We start from the raw sequence: 15,166 nt of genomic DNA on the forward strand, positions 1-15,166 counted from the left end.
GCTGGTCTATGAGAGAGCAAAGTTTAAATGCTTTGTAAACACTTATTCTGCTTATAGTGTGGCAGTGTTTTGGCCTTCGACCTGCGTCTCCAAGGTGCCCCTCTCAAACTGCCAGTCACTAGCAGGAGAAGCCAGGCAGGGCAGTGTAGCGGTCAGACCCCCTCCCTCACCGGCTGCTGATCATCTGTCAGCCAGCAGCATGCTAAAACACAAGCACAAGAGAGAGCAAGATAAAAGAGAGCTTATCGGTCATACTAAATTACCCCAAATTCAAAACAAACAAAAAAAAGTGCAAATGCAATGCACTTCAGTCAATATGTTAGTGACATTAAAAATCACATAAATTATAAAGAAAAATTAGGCATGCTTGCAACAAAAAAAAAAAAAAAAAACAGAAAGAAAACAATATCATGCATGAATTTATGGACATTCTAAATAAGAATTTTGACGTTCCTTTATTTAATTCTGTTAAAACTAAAGCAACTTGTACACTATTACACATTTGTCTCTTTAAAAATATTGGTTCAGGTTCAGATTTACTGTTGTCTATAGTAATTTAATTTGACTTTAATGGGTGAATAGGTGTTTAAAAAAAAATGCATTAGGATAATGTAAAGAAATACTGCCCTCTAGAGTTGACTCCTGGTAACAGTTTTTTTGTTGTTGTTGTTAAATACATTTATTAGTTACACTTTATTTTAAGGTGTTCTTGTTACAGTTTTATTATACATTTAGGTACTGAGTAATATTAATTAAATACTATATGGTTGGGGTCAGGATTAGAGTTTGACTTAGGGTTACTTGAATATTTTATTGTTATTATAATAGTAAGTACATGTAACGTGTAACAAGGAGACCTTAAAATAAAGTGTTACCCATTTATCTAGTTACAGTATTTATTTGTTTGTTTTTTCTTTTTAATCTTTCTTTCTTTCTTTTGGATCCAAATCCGGGTTCTTTCTGCGTTACTCACCTTTGCTTTCGTTCCACAAGTACATTGTAAAATGACCAAATATAGTATAGAAATGTACTTCTAAGTCAGGTCCGTCAGTGCCTGGAGCATGTCCACTAGAAAGTCTGTTTGTGACAAGCCAGACTAAATCCGGACATGCAATCCTTAAGGTGACAACTCCAGGGACTCTGTGATGGTGACAATGTGTAAAACATACCTGAGATCCCACTTCATTGATGACAGGTCCTTACAGAGACAAACTCTAGTGTCATATCCCCCGTCATATTCCCTCCATCTAGCCTGTTGAGTTAGCATCATTTACTGAGCGGCGAACGAAAAGCTGCTCACCCCCTGATGTGTTGTCTGCTGTTAAGCCAGATCTCCAGAAAAGCAGAAGGCATGTCTGAGTGAGAAGACAGAAGGTTAGAGGTGGGGGGAGAGGGAATGAATTATTCTAAATAGCTGCCCATGCTGGGTGAATCTCAATTTGGATACTAATCTTACTACATAATGTACTATGCCATATTGGAATTATTAAATTCAAACATGGTGCCTCACAATGCTCTGTGTCAGATTTCATGACGTTGATAGCAAGCATCACTTGTTCCCCTTGTGATTTATTGAGATGTGATGCATCTTAATATTTTGACTTAAATGCAAGCTTTTAATAACTTGGAATATAGTGCAGGAGTTGTATGGACTCTTTTCGCAGCAGTATGAATGGGTTTCATTTTCTTGTTGTTTTAAGTTTAACAAAACATAATTTAAAAGTAAACTGTATAATTTGTGTATGTAAGTTCAAGCAGTTTCTAAAACTAATAAAACATACATAAATCTGACTTTAAAATGCATTCATTTATATATCATTTTAACACATTTCACAATAAAGTACACTAAAATGTCCTGGAAATTGGAAAACATTTTAAAATGCATTGATTTCACATGATAGTTAAATTTTAAGTGTATTGCTTTCAAAGTGTATCATTTTAATGTTAAATATCATAATAAATCATATTATACCATGGATAATCAGTATTTAAAGCATACAATCAAAACACCTAAGTGCACTTTTTTTATGATGGTAACACTGACATGACATTAAACAGTTTATTAAATGTCACAATGTTAACAGTTTTTAAAGAAATAAAAATATGTCAACATTGCACTGTATATGTGAATGAGTCACACAGAAATAACAAATCAGTGTAATTTTGTAATTAAAAACAGGTGATATAATTATTTCTTAAAGACCTTAGCTGGTAACATATTATTCAGTGTGAAAACACTTCCATATGCTATAAATATCAAGATGGGCCTCTTTATTCATCTGTCATATTATTCGTGACTCCCTTTATAAAATACAGTGTCTGTTTTCTGCCTTCAGAAATACAGTACTTTGTGTATCTGATAACATCCACATTTGAAATGTAGACAGTTCAGCTGCCCAGGAGTTTGGTGCTTATCCAACAAATTGTCCATCTCCATCCAGGGAAGATCCCACTGGATTTCAGTCACATCCTGCGGCATTTCTTGTTGGACTCTTTCCCTCTTGAATGCCTTATTTGGACACACATGCAATTTCTCCCTGAAAAGCATGAGTAAACATTGCAGATATTTGATACAGAGAACAATGTAAATCAGAAGTAGTCAATGAAATTAACATAATTACTTTTTCATTATTTACTAACCCTCAAGGTTCAAAATGACATGAGTGAGAGAAAAAGCACCAGAAGGATCAAGATGATACAAAGCCCTGACACCCAGACCAATGATCCTGGATAACGACGTTCATAAGGACAGTTATAACATAGAATGCCAAATTCAATAACAGATATTATATCTGTATCTCATATCTGTAAATGTGTTTTCATCTTTTGAGTCATCTGTGGAGTTAGTTAGTCACATGTTAATAATAAAAACTATTATCTTTAAATCAGTGTGATTTGGATCTACATTATTGACAATGATGTTCTTACAGCTACCCGTGATATTGATGGTGTTGCTTGTCTTGTTTTCAGCAGGACTCTCACACCAGTACAATTCACTGTTCTTATACTCAATGTCAATGAAATAACATTCTTCAGGTGTAGATTCTGTGCCATTTAACTGTAAACATTCAGATCTCGTTTTAGCTCCTTGAAGTCTCCTCAGTCCTGTAAAAAGTTGTCTGCTGTCAGGCTGGACCTCTAGAGCAGCGTCTGTGTGAAAATCTTTCACTGATTCATATGATCCATATCTTGAAATGCTCCATGTGTGTTCCATAATGCAACAATGTTAAAATCCTAAATCGTTTTCTCTCATTGTGTACATTGTGGAGTTTATCAATTTAACCTGGCCAAACTTATAATAAACATTGAAAAAATAGACCAGTGGATTGTGTTTTAGAGCTGATTCTTAAACAGTCAAATGATTTATGTTAATAAGTTTTATATAAATAACTCACCTAAGTAACCAGAAGCTAGAGATGATCTGATAAATTTGTTCACACAGTTTGTAAGCTGAGAATTGGGGGTTTCTTCCTTGCACAAGCTACCAAATTAAATAAGTCTATAGTAATGGAAAAAGAAATGCATCCTTATCTGTTTAATCCTAATCTGTTTAATAGTCTACCTAAAGAGATTAAAGAAAAAAAAAATGTCCTGCTGACCTTAGATATTTGTGACAAACTCTTACAGCCTATTGCCACTTTTATTACATAAAGTCAAATCATTTGCTATTTAATTTCAACACCGCAAATCTATATGAGCAAATCAGTCCCCTCTAGCTTGTGTGTTTTGAAACACTATTAGTTCATTTTGTCTTGCTTAGAAAATTTTGTTTAGAGTTTTGTCATTTTAGATTTTACAAGCTATTAAATAATTCAATAATCTTAAAGTTAAATAGGTTTCAAAAGTGCCTTGTGTTTCATGTTTACATCTAAAAGTTTGGTAGGCCTGCAGACCTTCGTGTAGTTTTGTGGTGGATATGTTCTTTAAATGGCTATTTTCAGCCAAATGACACACTTTGAGCTAATGCTGGTAATTTCATAATATGAAATTTATAAATATTTTAAATATTTTATTAATATTCATTTTATTGTTTAACACTTTACTTATTTTTAATTATTATTATTATTATTATTATTTTAAAGTAGTTATTTTTAAGTAGCTAACTTTTGGCAGGAAAACGATTTCATTCACTATTTGCCCATAAAAATAAGGGGCTTTTATTTTGAAAAACGAACGGGTGGCGTTATCCTGCGATCTGGCTTCACAATACTCATTACCTGCATATGGCCAAACGTTACTAGACCAGATCTAAACTAAATTACAGTTATATTTTCTGGCGAGGCGGGACGTCGTTTCTGTGCAACATAAAATGCTGCTGAGGTAAACAGTCACTAGCATTTATTCTGTGCATACTTACAGTCGACAGAAATGTTAGTGTCAAAAGAAATTGCCTTTAGAAGGAATTTCAGCTGTTGTGCTCAGATAGCTAACGTTACCTCACCATCTGTTCGCAGTGGTCACTATAAATAATGAGGTATTAATATCATTAGCTCATGCACATGCATGAAATGTTATTATAGTTAAAATGCAGTTAAGCGTTGTTTTAGTAATTGTTCATAAAGCATTTGCAGTAACCTATGTTAAAGTTGTGCCATCTGCATTGCATTTTAACGTTGCGAGAAGATTTGAAATGTGTTATGTCCGTCTTTTGTTACTGCTGTGATGTGTAGATGAAGAAGACGTGATCGCAGGCGTTGTGATCAGGAGCAGCGGGCCGGACTGCAGATATGGACACCTGGACACCCAACCCGAGAGCCAAACCCTTCATCCCCCGCCAGCAGCGCAGTCTCTACCTCACCTGGAAATACAGACTCACCAACAAAAGAGCAGTGCGACGAATCTGCCAGGTCAGCACATGCCACTTAATAAGATTATCTTTGAACACTTATAATGGGGGTTTTAGTTTTATTTCCTTGTGACTATACAACCTAACGTTTAATTGTATTTGCTGTATCTTTTAGTGGACATACACACATACATACATTATTTATTTATTTATTTATTTATTTAAAATTATGTTTTTCAAAATAAACAGAATTAATTTTGCATTCATCATTGATTTTTTATTTATTTATTTATTTTTATTTATATATTTTTTATTTTTTTTGCAAAATAGGGCATACAATCGTTTATAACTACTATGATACTACTCTATGCTTATCATAGAATAATCCATTTAGAAATAAATAAATAAAAATCACTAACAGCATGAATGTACAGCGCTCTCTCCACCTTCAATACCACGACTGAGGTGCCCTTGAGCAAGGCACCGAACCCCCAACTGCTTCCCGGGCACCGCAGCATAAATGGCTGCCCACTGCTTCGGGTGTGTGTTCACTGCTGTGTGTGTGCACTTTGGATGGGTTAAAAGCACCCAAAAGGGTCACCATACTTGGCTGTATGTCACGTCACGTCACTTTCACTTTTTTTTTTCACTTTTAACTGATAACAACATGACTGTTGATCCATGGCTTTGCCACAACATCGGAATTGCTGACAACGTCATAATGTGAGATTGTGAAAATTAATACAGACGTTTCACTTTTCAGACAGTCACTAGTTACATTGTCACAACGAAAGTTTGGTTGTCAGTTTATGGTGTATTCATGTTACGGTTAACTGAGCAGAACTAGACTAAAAAAAAAAAAAAAGAAAAATAAATTACACTAACCAAAATAAAATAAAAAAAAATATCATATGTCCATATTCAAAGCAAAAAAAAAAAAAAAAAAAAAAAAAAAAAAAAAAAAAAAAAAAAAAAAAAAAAAAAAAAAAAAAAAAAAAAAAAAAAAAAAAAAAAAAAAAAAAAAAAAAAAAAAAAAAAAAAAAAAAAAAAAAAAAAAAAAAAAAAAAAAAAAAAAAGAAGAGATATTCTTGCACAAAAGGTCAGATGTTAAATTTGTGACACTGACCATGTGATTCTTGCACAAAAGGTCAGATGTTCTTGCTTCTGGTGAAGTACATACCAGATGTTCAGTGGAAGATCTCAAATCATCAGAATTTATTTTTGTGGTGTTCATGCAGCTAGAAATGTATTAATTTTTCAGTTCAACTTGCACACAAGTTGTAATGCTGCTAGAAATGTTGGGTCAAGTTGAAGTATGTATACCTGTACAGTATGTATATAAATGCAATAGAATTCTTTAAAATGTTCTCATTAAGATCATGTGTGTATGTGTGTGTGTTTGCAGGCCAGTGCTGTCCTGTTTCTACTGATCACAGTGATTGTGAATATCAAACTCATTCTTGACACAAGGAGAGTTGCCAGTGAGGATGATGCAGCTCAAGAGTATGGTAATGTCGATTAATTTCCTTTGTGGACATGTGTTAGAGATTTAAAATATTATTATTATTATGAATGGAATAGTAAAGACATTAAAATCATTGTGCTTTTTTAATGTTTATACACTGTCCGTTTTGAATTGCTATTTTTTTTTTTGCTATCTTTGAACTTTGTCTCAGATGATGCCCTGCCTAACATGGAAACCCCGCGCAGACCAGCGAGTGGGAGGAAGGTTTTGGATATTGAGGTGTACTCTAGTCGATCTAAGGTTTATGTAGCAGTGGATGGCACCACTGTAAGTGATTCTTAGCCTGTTTTATATGACAAGACAAATTTGCCACACCATTACCAGATAACACTGTCAACAATATTTAATGTATTTTTGCAGGTTCTGGAAGATGAGATGAGGGAGCAGGGCCGAGGTGTACATGTTATAGTTCTAAATCAAGCAACTGTAAGAACACACATTCACTTCTCATGATGAACTGTATTTTCTTTTATCATCATTACTATCTTTAGAAGTTGTCAAGATTGTTCATAAATTTGTATGATAGCATTTTGCTGTAACGTCTTCCTTCAGGGTCACGTCATGGCCAAAAGAGTGTTCGATACTTATTCTCCCCATGAGGATGAAGCTATGATCCTCTTCCTCAACATGGTCACACGTGGCAGAATCCTCATCTTCACTATTAAGGTTAAAGAAATGCCTCACCCATCCACTCTCATGGTTTCAGATTTGTGTTTTCTTTGTCTGTAAGTGCATTTGTTATTGGCCTCTTCAGGATGAGGGGACTTTCCACTTGAAGGATGCAGCAAAGAATCTTCTGAAAGGTTTGGGGAGTCAGGTAGCTGTCACCTTAGGTTGGAGGGATATGTGGACTCTGGTTGTAAAGAAGGGAGGTAAGGATAATGCCTTTTAACTTTTTAATCGTGTTATATCATTGTTCAAAAGTTTGGAACAAACAATAATATTGTGAAATATTCTAGCAATTTAAGATAACTGTTTTATGTTTTAATATATTTTAAAATGTATTTTTAATGTATTCCTGTGATGGCAACACTGAATTTTCAGTAGCCATCATTCCAGTCCTCAGTGTCATATGATCCTTCAGAAATCATTCTAATATACTGTAATAAATTACATTTTGTAATATAATAGAATAATAGAAAACACATCTTTTTCCGCTGGGATGTGATATAAATGTAATATTTATTTTCTCAGGTCAAGTGTATGGGGAGAAGCACTCCAAGTCTCCTGCTCTGTCCACATGGGGCGATCCTGTGCTGCTGAAGACTGAGGTCCAGCTGACAGCTTCTGAAGGTGTGTCTGCCTCTATTATTATGAGTGTAGAGTTTATTTGTTGTAGTTATGTTATGGATCATATTGAAGCTGTCTGTTGACATTGAGACTCATTTCAGAGGCAGAGTGCCATTGGGCAGACACTGAGCTGAACCGCCGGAGAAAACTCTTCTGCAGTAAAGTGGAAGGATATGGAAGCATTTGTAGTTGCAAGATCCAGCACCCATAGAGTTTAATCCTGACCCAGTAAGACACACATCCTGTGACTAAAAAACTTTTTATATACTACCATTAAAAAAACTTGTAGTCAGTGAGATTTTATTTTTATACTTTTTTATAGACTTTTATAGAGCATTCTGTCATTTAATTACTCGCCCTCGTGATGTTCCAAACCTATAAGACCTTTGTTCATCTTTGGACCACAAAACTGAGATATTTTTGATGAAATCCGAGAGCTTCCTGACCCTCCATAGACCGCAATGGAACTACCACGGTCAAGGCCCAGAAAAGTAGTAAGTTCATTGTTAAAATAGTCCGTGTGACATCAGTGGTTCATCCGTAATGTTGTGAAACTATGAGAATACTGTTTGTGCACAAAGAAAACAAAAATAACAACATTATTCAACAATTTATTCTCTTCTGTGTCAGTCTTTGATGCGTGTGGTAGTTGCATTGCTGTTTATGGAGAGTCAGAAAGCTCTCGGATTTCATCAAAAATATCTTAATTTGTGTTCCAAAGATGAATGAAGTTCTCACAGGTTTTGGAACATCACGAAGGTGAGCAATTAGTGACAGAATTTTCATTTTAGGGTCAACTATCCCTTTAAATTGTTTATCCCTTGTATGGTGTTCGGGTCTGCGGGACCCGTTTTCACTTTTTGTCAAAAGAAAAATTATACTATTAATTATTTTTTCAAACTTTTTCTGTGAAGAACATATATCCGAACAAATTTTCAATGACCACACACTGTACATACCCCCCCCACCACCACCATGCGCTTATATTACATACAGGATGTTTGGGTCCACTGAACCCGGGGCTAATAAAAGAGTGGAAATTTTAGGTCCTGTGTACCTTCACTCTATCCTCCTACTGTCTGGGGCTGCTATTAGTATGTGTATGTCTGTAAGAGTCTGAGTGTAAGTGTGAGTTTGTGTTTCTGCCCCTGCAGTTCCCACACAAGGTTGTAGTACTTTAATTCATAAATGTGATCTAACAAAGGTAAAGGTCAAATATCAACCATATATGCTGTTTTATTGCTTGTAATTGGGATGACGTAAACATCTATTGAGTATTTTAACACACAATTTTTGATTGTGTTGAATTAAAAACCCAAAAATGCAGCGGGTCCACCAGACCCACGAACACTGGCTGAGTAACAAAAATATGAACACCACACAAGGGTTAAAAGTGACTGTAAAGGCTGTTACATTTTTGGAAAAAAAAAAAATACTTTTCTTTTGAACTTAAGAATCCTGAAAAATGCATCACATATGCCTTAAAAAAAAAACATTTAATAATCTCATGCATTAATAACTTTCTACCAAACTTTTTTTTCGTCAGAGTCAACTTTTAAAAACTTATTTTACTGTCATACATTTTTTGGTTCCATGATATGTTTATTTATGGTATCAGGAACATCACAATCAAAATGCATGATGCCGGGACAGACTCTACATGTTTTTCTCTACAAATTTTCTTTTTCACCATTGTTTTTATGCAGAAGTGTAAGACTTTCAGTTGTTAGTGCTTGTTATACCCCTCATCCTGAGAGAGCTTGATTCTTAAAAGGATTTAGACAGTAGAACAAGAGTGTTTGTGTTAAATCTCTGTGTTGACTTAACCTTTCCATGTCTTGTTTAGCTGCCTAACAACAATGTCTACAACGTCCCAGTAGCAGTTATAGCTGGAAATAGACCAAACTATCTCTATAGGTTAGTAAACTTATTACCACACTACCAAACCACATCATATATCTGCAGTTCAATGGATTTGTTAAATCTGTGGCTCGTATGTTTTTACATTTTTGTTTCAGACATTTTGTAGCCAATCAAGAATTGTTTATAGGATATAAGTTTTTTTTTTCATCAAGGATACATTAAATTTACCAGAAGTGACAGTGCAGACACATTTCACATTCTATTTTTTTTTTTTTTTTTGTATGTGTTGTTTTGATTTTGCGTCAGTGGAGAAACCTAGAAATGCTCTATATTAAAAAAAGCATCCCTTGAATTCCTGACTGAAGCCATGTTTGTTTCTGTAGAATGCTGCGTTCTCTTCTTTCCTCCCATGGTGTCAATCCACAGATGATCACTGTTTTTATCGATGGCTACTATGAGGTATTGTCTCCTTTTCATATTTGTTCCTCTCCTCTTAAATGCATTTTTTTCTTCTCAGCTTTTGTGAGAGGATTTATACACATTTACAAACTTAACAAAAAGCTTTCTGGTTAGGAACCCATGGATGTGGTGGATCTCTTCGGTCTTAAAGGAGTTCAGCATACGCCTATCAGTATTAAGAACGCTAGAGTGTCACAGGTGATATGTTTGTGACTTTAGTCTGAAAATGAACAATTAACATGAAAAGGAATGGCCAGTGAAAGATGTTTGCAGTGGTCAAAGCCTGTTTGTGAATGTCCATAAGATGGCACTAATACATTGATGTTCATTGTGTCTCAGCACTACAAAGCCAGCTTGACTGCAACCTTCAGTCTGCATCCAGTGAGTATATGATGAAATAATCTGCCTTACATCTTATATACAGTTATGTTGTAAAACAGTTTGCAAGTGTTTGACTTTGAAAAAAAATTAAAAATGTTTTAGGATGCAGATTTTGCCATTGTCTTGGAGGAAGACCTGGATATTTCCATAGACTTTTTCAGGTATGAATGTATAATATAATATAATATAATATAATATAATATAATATAATATAATATAATATAATAATATAAATATAATATAATATAATATAATTAAATATAGTGATATATTAGTTTTATATATATATATATATATATATTCCACTAGATGGTAATATAGTGTATATAATATTAGCTGTGTAAATTAGTAATTTTATTACAATGAATTTTACTGAATTACACACATGTCCACTAGATGGTAGCAGACTCCCATATTATTTGTCACAGGCCAGGTTAGAAAGGTGTGAGTGCAGAATTATTGAGCTCAACTCATCTTAACAGAAAAGATTAAGTAACAGCATTTGACTAATTGTATCTAAAGGTTTTTTAAATGTGTGATTTATTTCTCATCCAACTTTTGTCTCTTAGCTTTCTTAGTCAGACCATCCATTTGTTGCAGGAGGATGACAGTCTGTACTGTATCTCAGCCTGGAATGACCAAGTGAGTGATGGAGAAAAAAGTTTCTTTTCAGTTTTCATTACTTGAAAATATGCTATTTTTGTTTTTGTCTTAAGGGTAAATGCTGCCAAATGCTCTTCTGGTATATTTTTCTTCTGCTAAACAATGGTTATTGTACCCTCAGCTTAAATTACTGTAAAAGTCTTTAAAGGCCTTCGAGCTGTGGACTTGACCTTGCTGCTGTGCTGTTTTGCAGGGCTATGAGCACACAGCGGAGGACCCATCTCTATTGTACAGAGTGGAAAGTATGCCTGGCCTTGGCTGGGTGCTTAAAAAAAGCCTTTACAAGGATGAACTGGAGCCCAAATGGCCAACTCCTGAGAAGGTGAGGCAACTAATGCCTGCTTTTAGCCTATTATTTATGTCTAAATAGGAGAAGTTTATGTATTTACAGTTTACATGGAAAACCTCTCAAAAGCAGTGTCTTAATTTGGCACAATTTTCTGCTCAATTTGCTTGCACGAAAGCTTCTTAAAGTGATTAATCCTCCTCTCACCATTGGGAAGTGCTGTTCTCACTATGGATTTTAGTATTTTGTTCTCTCATTTAAATAACATTTCTAACCTTTGAAGAGTCAGTCTATTGAATTTCAGGAGTGTGTGTAGTGTATATAGTAAGTACCAGAAATTATATTTAAATAAGTGCATATAATGGCTTAATTTTGAAACTAGGAGATTAAAAAGTAAAGGTAAAAAAAAGAGGAAAGCGGTAAAAAAAAAAAAACATTAAATAGTCAAATAAAAAGAAAGAAAAAAGTAATATTGTGAAATATTGAAATTTAAAATAACTGTTTTTATTTTAATATATTTTAAAATATAATTTATTCCTGTGATGAGAGCTTCAGTATCACACGATCCTTCAAAATCATTCTAATATGCTGATTTGGTGCTCAACAAACATTTCTTATTATTATCAATGTTGAAAACAGTTTTAATGTGGAATCTATACTTTTTGTCAAAAAAAAAAAAAACCCTGCATTTGAAATCAAAATCTGTTCTAACTTTATAAATGTAATTTTAGTTCAGTTAAATGCTTTCAAACAAACCTTACTGACCCCAAACTTTTGAATGGTAGTGTATCAGATACCTATATTAAACCTGTCTTCCCTCTTTCATCCATTCGTACTGTTGCTATCCCTTAGCTATGGGATTGGGACATGTGGATGCGGATGCCGGAACAGAGGAAGGGGAGAGAGTGTGTCATTCCTGATGTCTCCCGCTCTTATCACTTTGGCATCATTGGCTTAAACATGAATGGTTACTTCCATGTAAGTGAAGACAGTTATATTTAGGTCTATATTTACGTTAGGTTAACGTCTGTGGTTTGTCTGTATTCTTATATGAACTATTACTTTTAATTTAGTATATTTTTCCATGGCAAACTGAATCTGGGATGCTATGAATTCAGTGATGTGGCGTTTGTGTCTTTTTCTAACATTTCCTCATTTTAAATTTATATTTTATACCAAATTTATGCATGTTTCTCTATAGGAAGTTTACTTTAAAAAGCACAAGTTCAACACAATTCCGAATGTTCAGATGAAAAATGTAGATAGGTATGTATAGTTCCATAATAGCCTTCATATTAGCCTAATTTGTATAATTTTTCAGACGTCTTTAATATTCTCTCTATGTTTCCAGCCTGAAGGAAGATGCATATGAGATTGAAATCCAAAACCTACTACGGTAATCATGCTCCTCTGTTGCATAGTTAATGTAACACCTTAAAATAATTTCATTATTATTACAACAACTACAGTAATCATTTGTGTGTCTGCAGTGAGGCAGAGGTTCTGGACCACAGTAAAAACCCATGTGAAGACTCATTTATCCCAGACACAGAGGGAAAGACGTTTGTAATGTTCATTAAAATGGAGCAAGAGACAGATACAAACACCTGGACAGAACTGGCTAAGGTATGTTGAATTTTTTAAGATCCGTAGTTTGAATCTATATGAGATTTCAGTTTGGTATCTCACATAAATGGCTGCGTTTCAGAGCAGGATAGCCAGTAGTTACCCTGCATGTTTTGTTACAATGGGTTACAATGAATCCTAGCAAAGTGGTGGGTTTTGTTACCTGTTTTTATGTGAACTAAAGGTGCAAATGTCTGGCTATTGTTTGAAGAGCCTGCAAGGGTAGATAAATAGCTTATAAACACTGAGAGAGGAAATATATAGAAAGAAAGAAATAAAATCTGAGGTGAGGATATTAAAACTGTAGTATTAGGTTATGGCCTTATCTTGTTTACTGCTGACAGTGCCTGCACGTATGGGACCTGGATGTACGAGGTTATCACAAAGGACTCTGGAGGCTCTTCAGAAAGAAGAACCATGTACTAGTAGTGGCTGTTCCAATCTCACCGTACTCGTGAGTATATATTATGTTGGTCAGGTTAGTCCGATTGCAGTTGTATGCCTCAAACATAATCACAGATTCTCAGTTAGATTTAGTTTGGGGCCTGTTATATGACTTTTTGTTTTTAAGCTTATCTGTTGTTTGTATAGCATTATTTTTTTTGTCTATAATCTTATATATACTGTATACTGTTTTATTCCATTTCATTTTTGACCTTCACGGCATCTTTTTTTCCCTCCAGTGTTAAGAAGCCCAATAACGTCACTCCCATTCACTTGGAGCCAGCACCTAAAGAGGAGGGACCTCCTGTGGAACAGATTTAGAACAGGTCTTATCCCACCCAAAGGGCCTTTCCTAACCACTAACAGACAAGGCCTATGTCATGCTGATAATGGGCTTTGTGTTACTCTTCAGGCCATTGCAAGACAAAGGAGATGAACTATAAGATGAACCTGACTGAACCATCCTGTGCTGGTAGCTTCTAGGAACTGCAGGCTTTTTTAAACTAGAACGATATGAGTGTGGATTTCTAAAAAGTGTGTGACCTTCTCGTTTTGTTGGTATGTATTTTACAGTGGGAGCTATTCCTGAGGTCATGAAATTTCATGTGTGTTTTATGCTGCAAGGTTTGACATTAGAAAAGAATTGATAGATGTTTTAAAGTATTACTGGTACTATAATAAAAGCCAGTGCTGGTTTGAGTTACTGAATTGTGACAGCAGATAACATCAAACCAGAACACTGCAAAAAAGGGATTAAGAGGATATGGCAGACATAAGATACTTTTTTAACACTACTGAGTGCTTTGGGCCGTCCTGCACATGCATTTTAACTTTTAACTTATGTTTATTTATTTTGTCAATATTAAAATAACTAGGTTTATTTTTACTTCATGGATTCACTTTTACACAAGAAAAAAATGCATTGAGAAACAAAAGGCTTAAATTTGTGTACAAATTAAACTATACAGACGTATATATTTGTAGAAGTTTTTTTTTAGTATTTTTATTGGTTCTTTAGTAGTATACCTTAACTACATTTATTGACCTATATTGGACTGCACAGTCGAAAAATTTGTTTTAGACAGACATGATTGATTTTTACATTTTTTATTTTTTAATATTGTTCTATAATGGCCCTCCAGCAACAGCTTTAAGAATCTTATTTCCCAGAGAACGACACGCGATGCTGCTTAGGTGAGATCTATGTGTTCACACAGCCACTAAAGAGCCTTATAAGAGTAGAATGGAGGATTAACACTTGAAATCAATGCAGTCTCAGCTGAATCGTAGATCTGCCCTCTGTTAATGTGAGTTACCGTGTGTGAAGATACTGGTGAAAAATTGATTTTTTCATGCAATAATGTCCAAATCATTTCATGGAGGAGATTTCAGAGTCGATTGTTGTGGGTTTCAGGGTTTCATTTTATCTGTGGTGCCACTAAACATTGTCATAGTATCTTGAACGTGCAATACCATAAAAGAAATGTTTCTCATCTCAACATATTATTTTGTACTCAAGTTTGCAGAGATTGTGTCTGATATGTTAACCGGATTCTTCAACAGTTTTGTATATCTAAGTAGTTAAAAATTATTGGTTTTCTTATATAAAATAAAACTTACTTTTTTCTTACTTTGGTTTCCCTATGTCCTTTTTTGTTTGTTTGTTTGTTTCCACGGTTGTTGATGTTTAAATATGTATTATATGGTTGCAATCAGACAGTTATGTTTTCAGTATGCTGCACAGTAGTCTTTTTGAATTAATGAATTCATTCTATTGGAATGATATCTAATAATTATAGATGTAATGTTTCCTTAAAATGGCTTAAAAGCAATGGTTCAGCTT

General features: G+C 34.3%; 1 protein-coding gene across 1 annotated transcript; it reads left to right on the forward strand.

The window, feature by feature from the left end:
* Positions 1-4,159: 4,159 nt before the first annotated feature.
* Positions 4,160-14,953, forward strand: LOC109044861 (protein O-linked-mannose beta-1,2-N-acetylglucosaminyltransferase 1). The gene is given in 23 exon segments (XM_042726015.1): positions 4,160-4,320; positions 4,671-4,847; positions 6,192-6,294; positions 6,463-6,578; positions 6,672-6,737; positions 6,864-6,977; positions 7,066-7,183; positions 7,506-7,604; positions 7,703-7,792; positions 7,795-7,829; positions 9,448-9,518; positions 9,848-9,923; positions 10,038-10,121; positions 10,263-10,304; positions 10,407-10,465; positions 10,874-10,946; positions 11,161-11,289; positions 12,106-12,231; positions 12,455-12,519; positions 12,605-12,649; positions 12,744-12,879; positions 13,224-13,333; positions 13,563-14,953. Coding segments are annotated over 22 exon segments (1,959 nt in total). The 5' UTR covers positions 4,160-4,320; positions 4,671-4,727; the 3' UTR covers positions 13,645-14,953.
* Positions 14,954-15,166: the final 213 nt, after the last annotated feature.

The sequence above is a fragment of the Cyprinus carpio genome, chromosome B6, assembly GCF_018340385.1.
Source record: "Cyprinus carpio isolate SPL01 chromosome B6, ASM1834038v1, whole genome shotgun sequence".
NCBI lineage: Eukaryota > Metazoa > Chordata > Actinopteri > Cypriniformes > Cyprinidae > Cyprinus > Cyprinus carpio.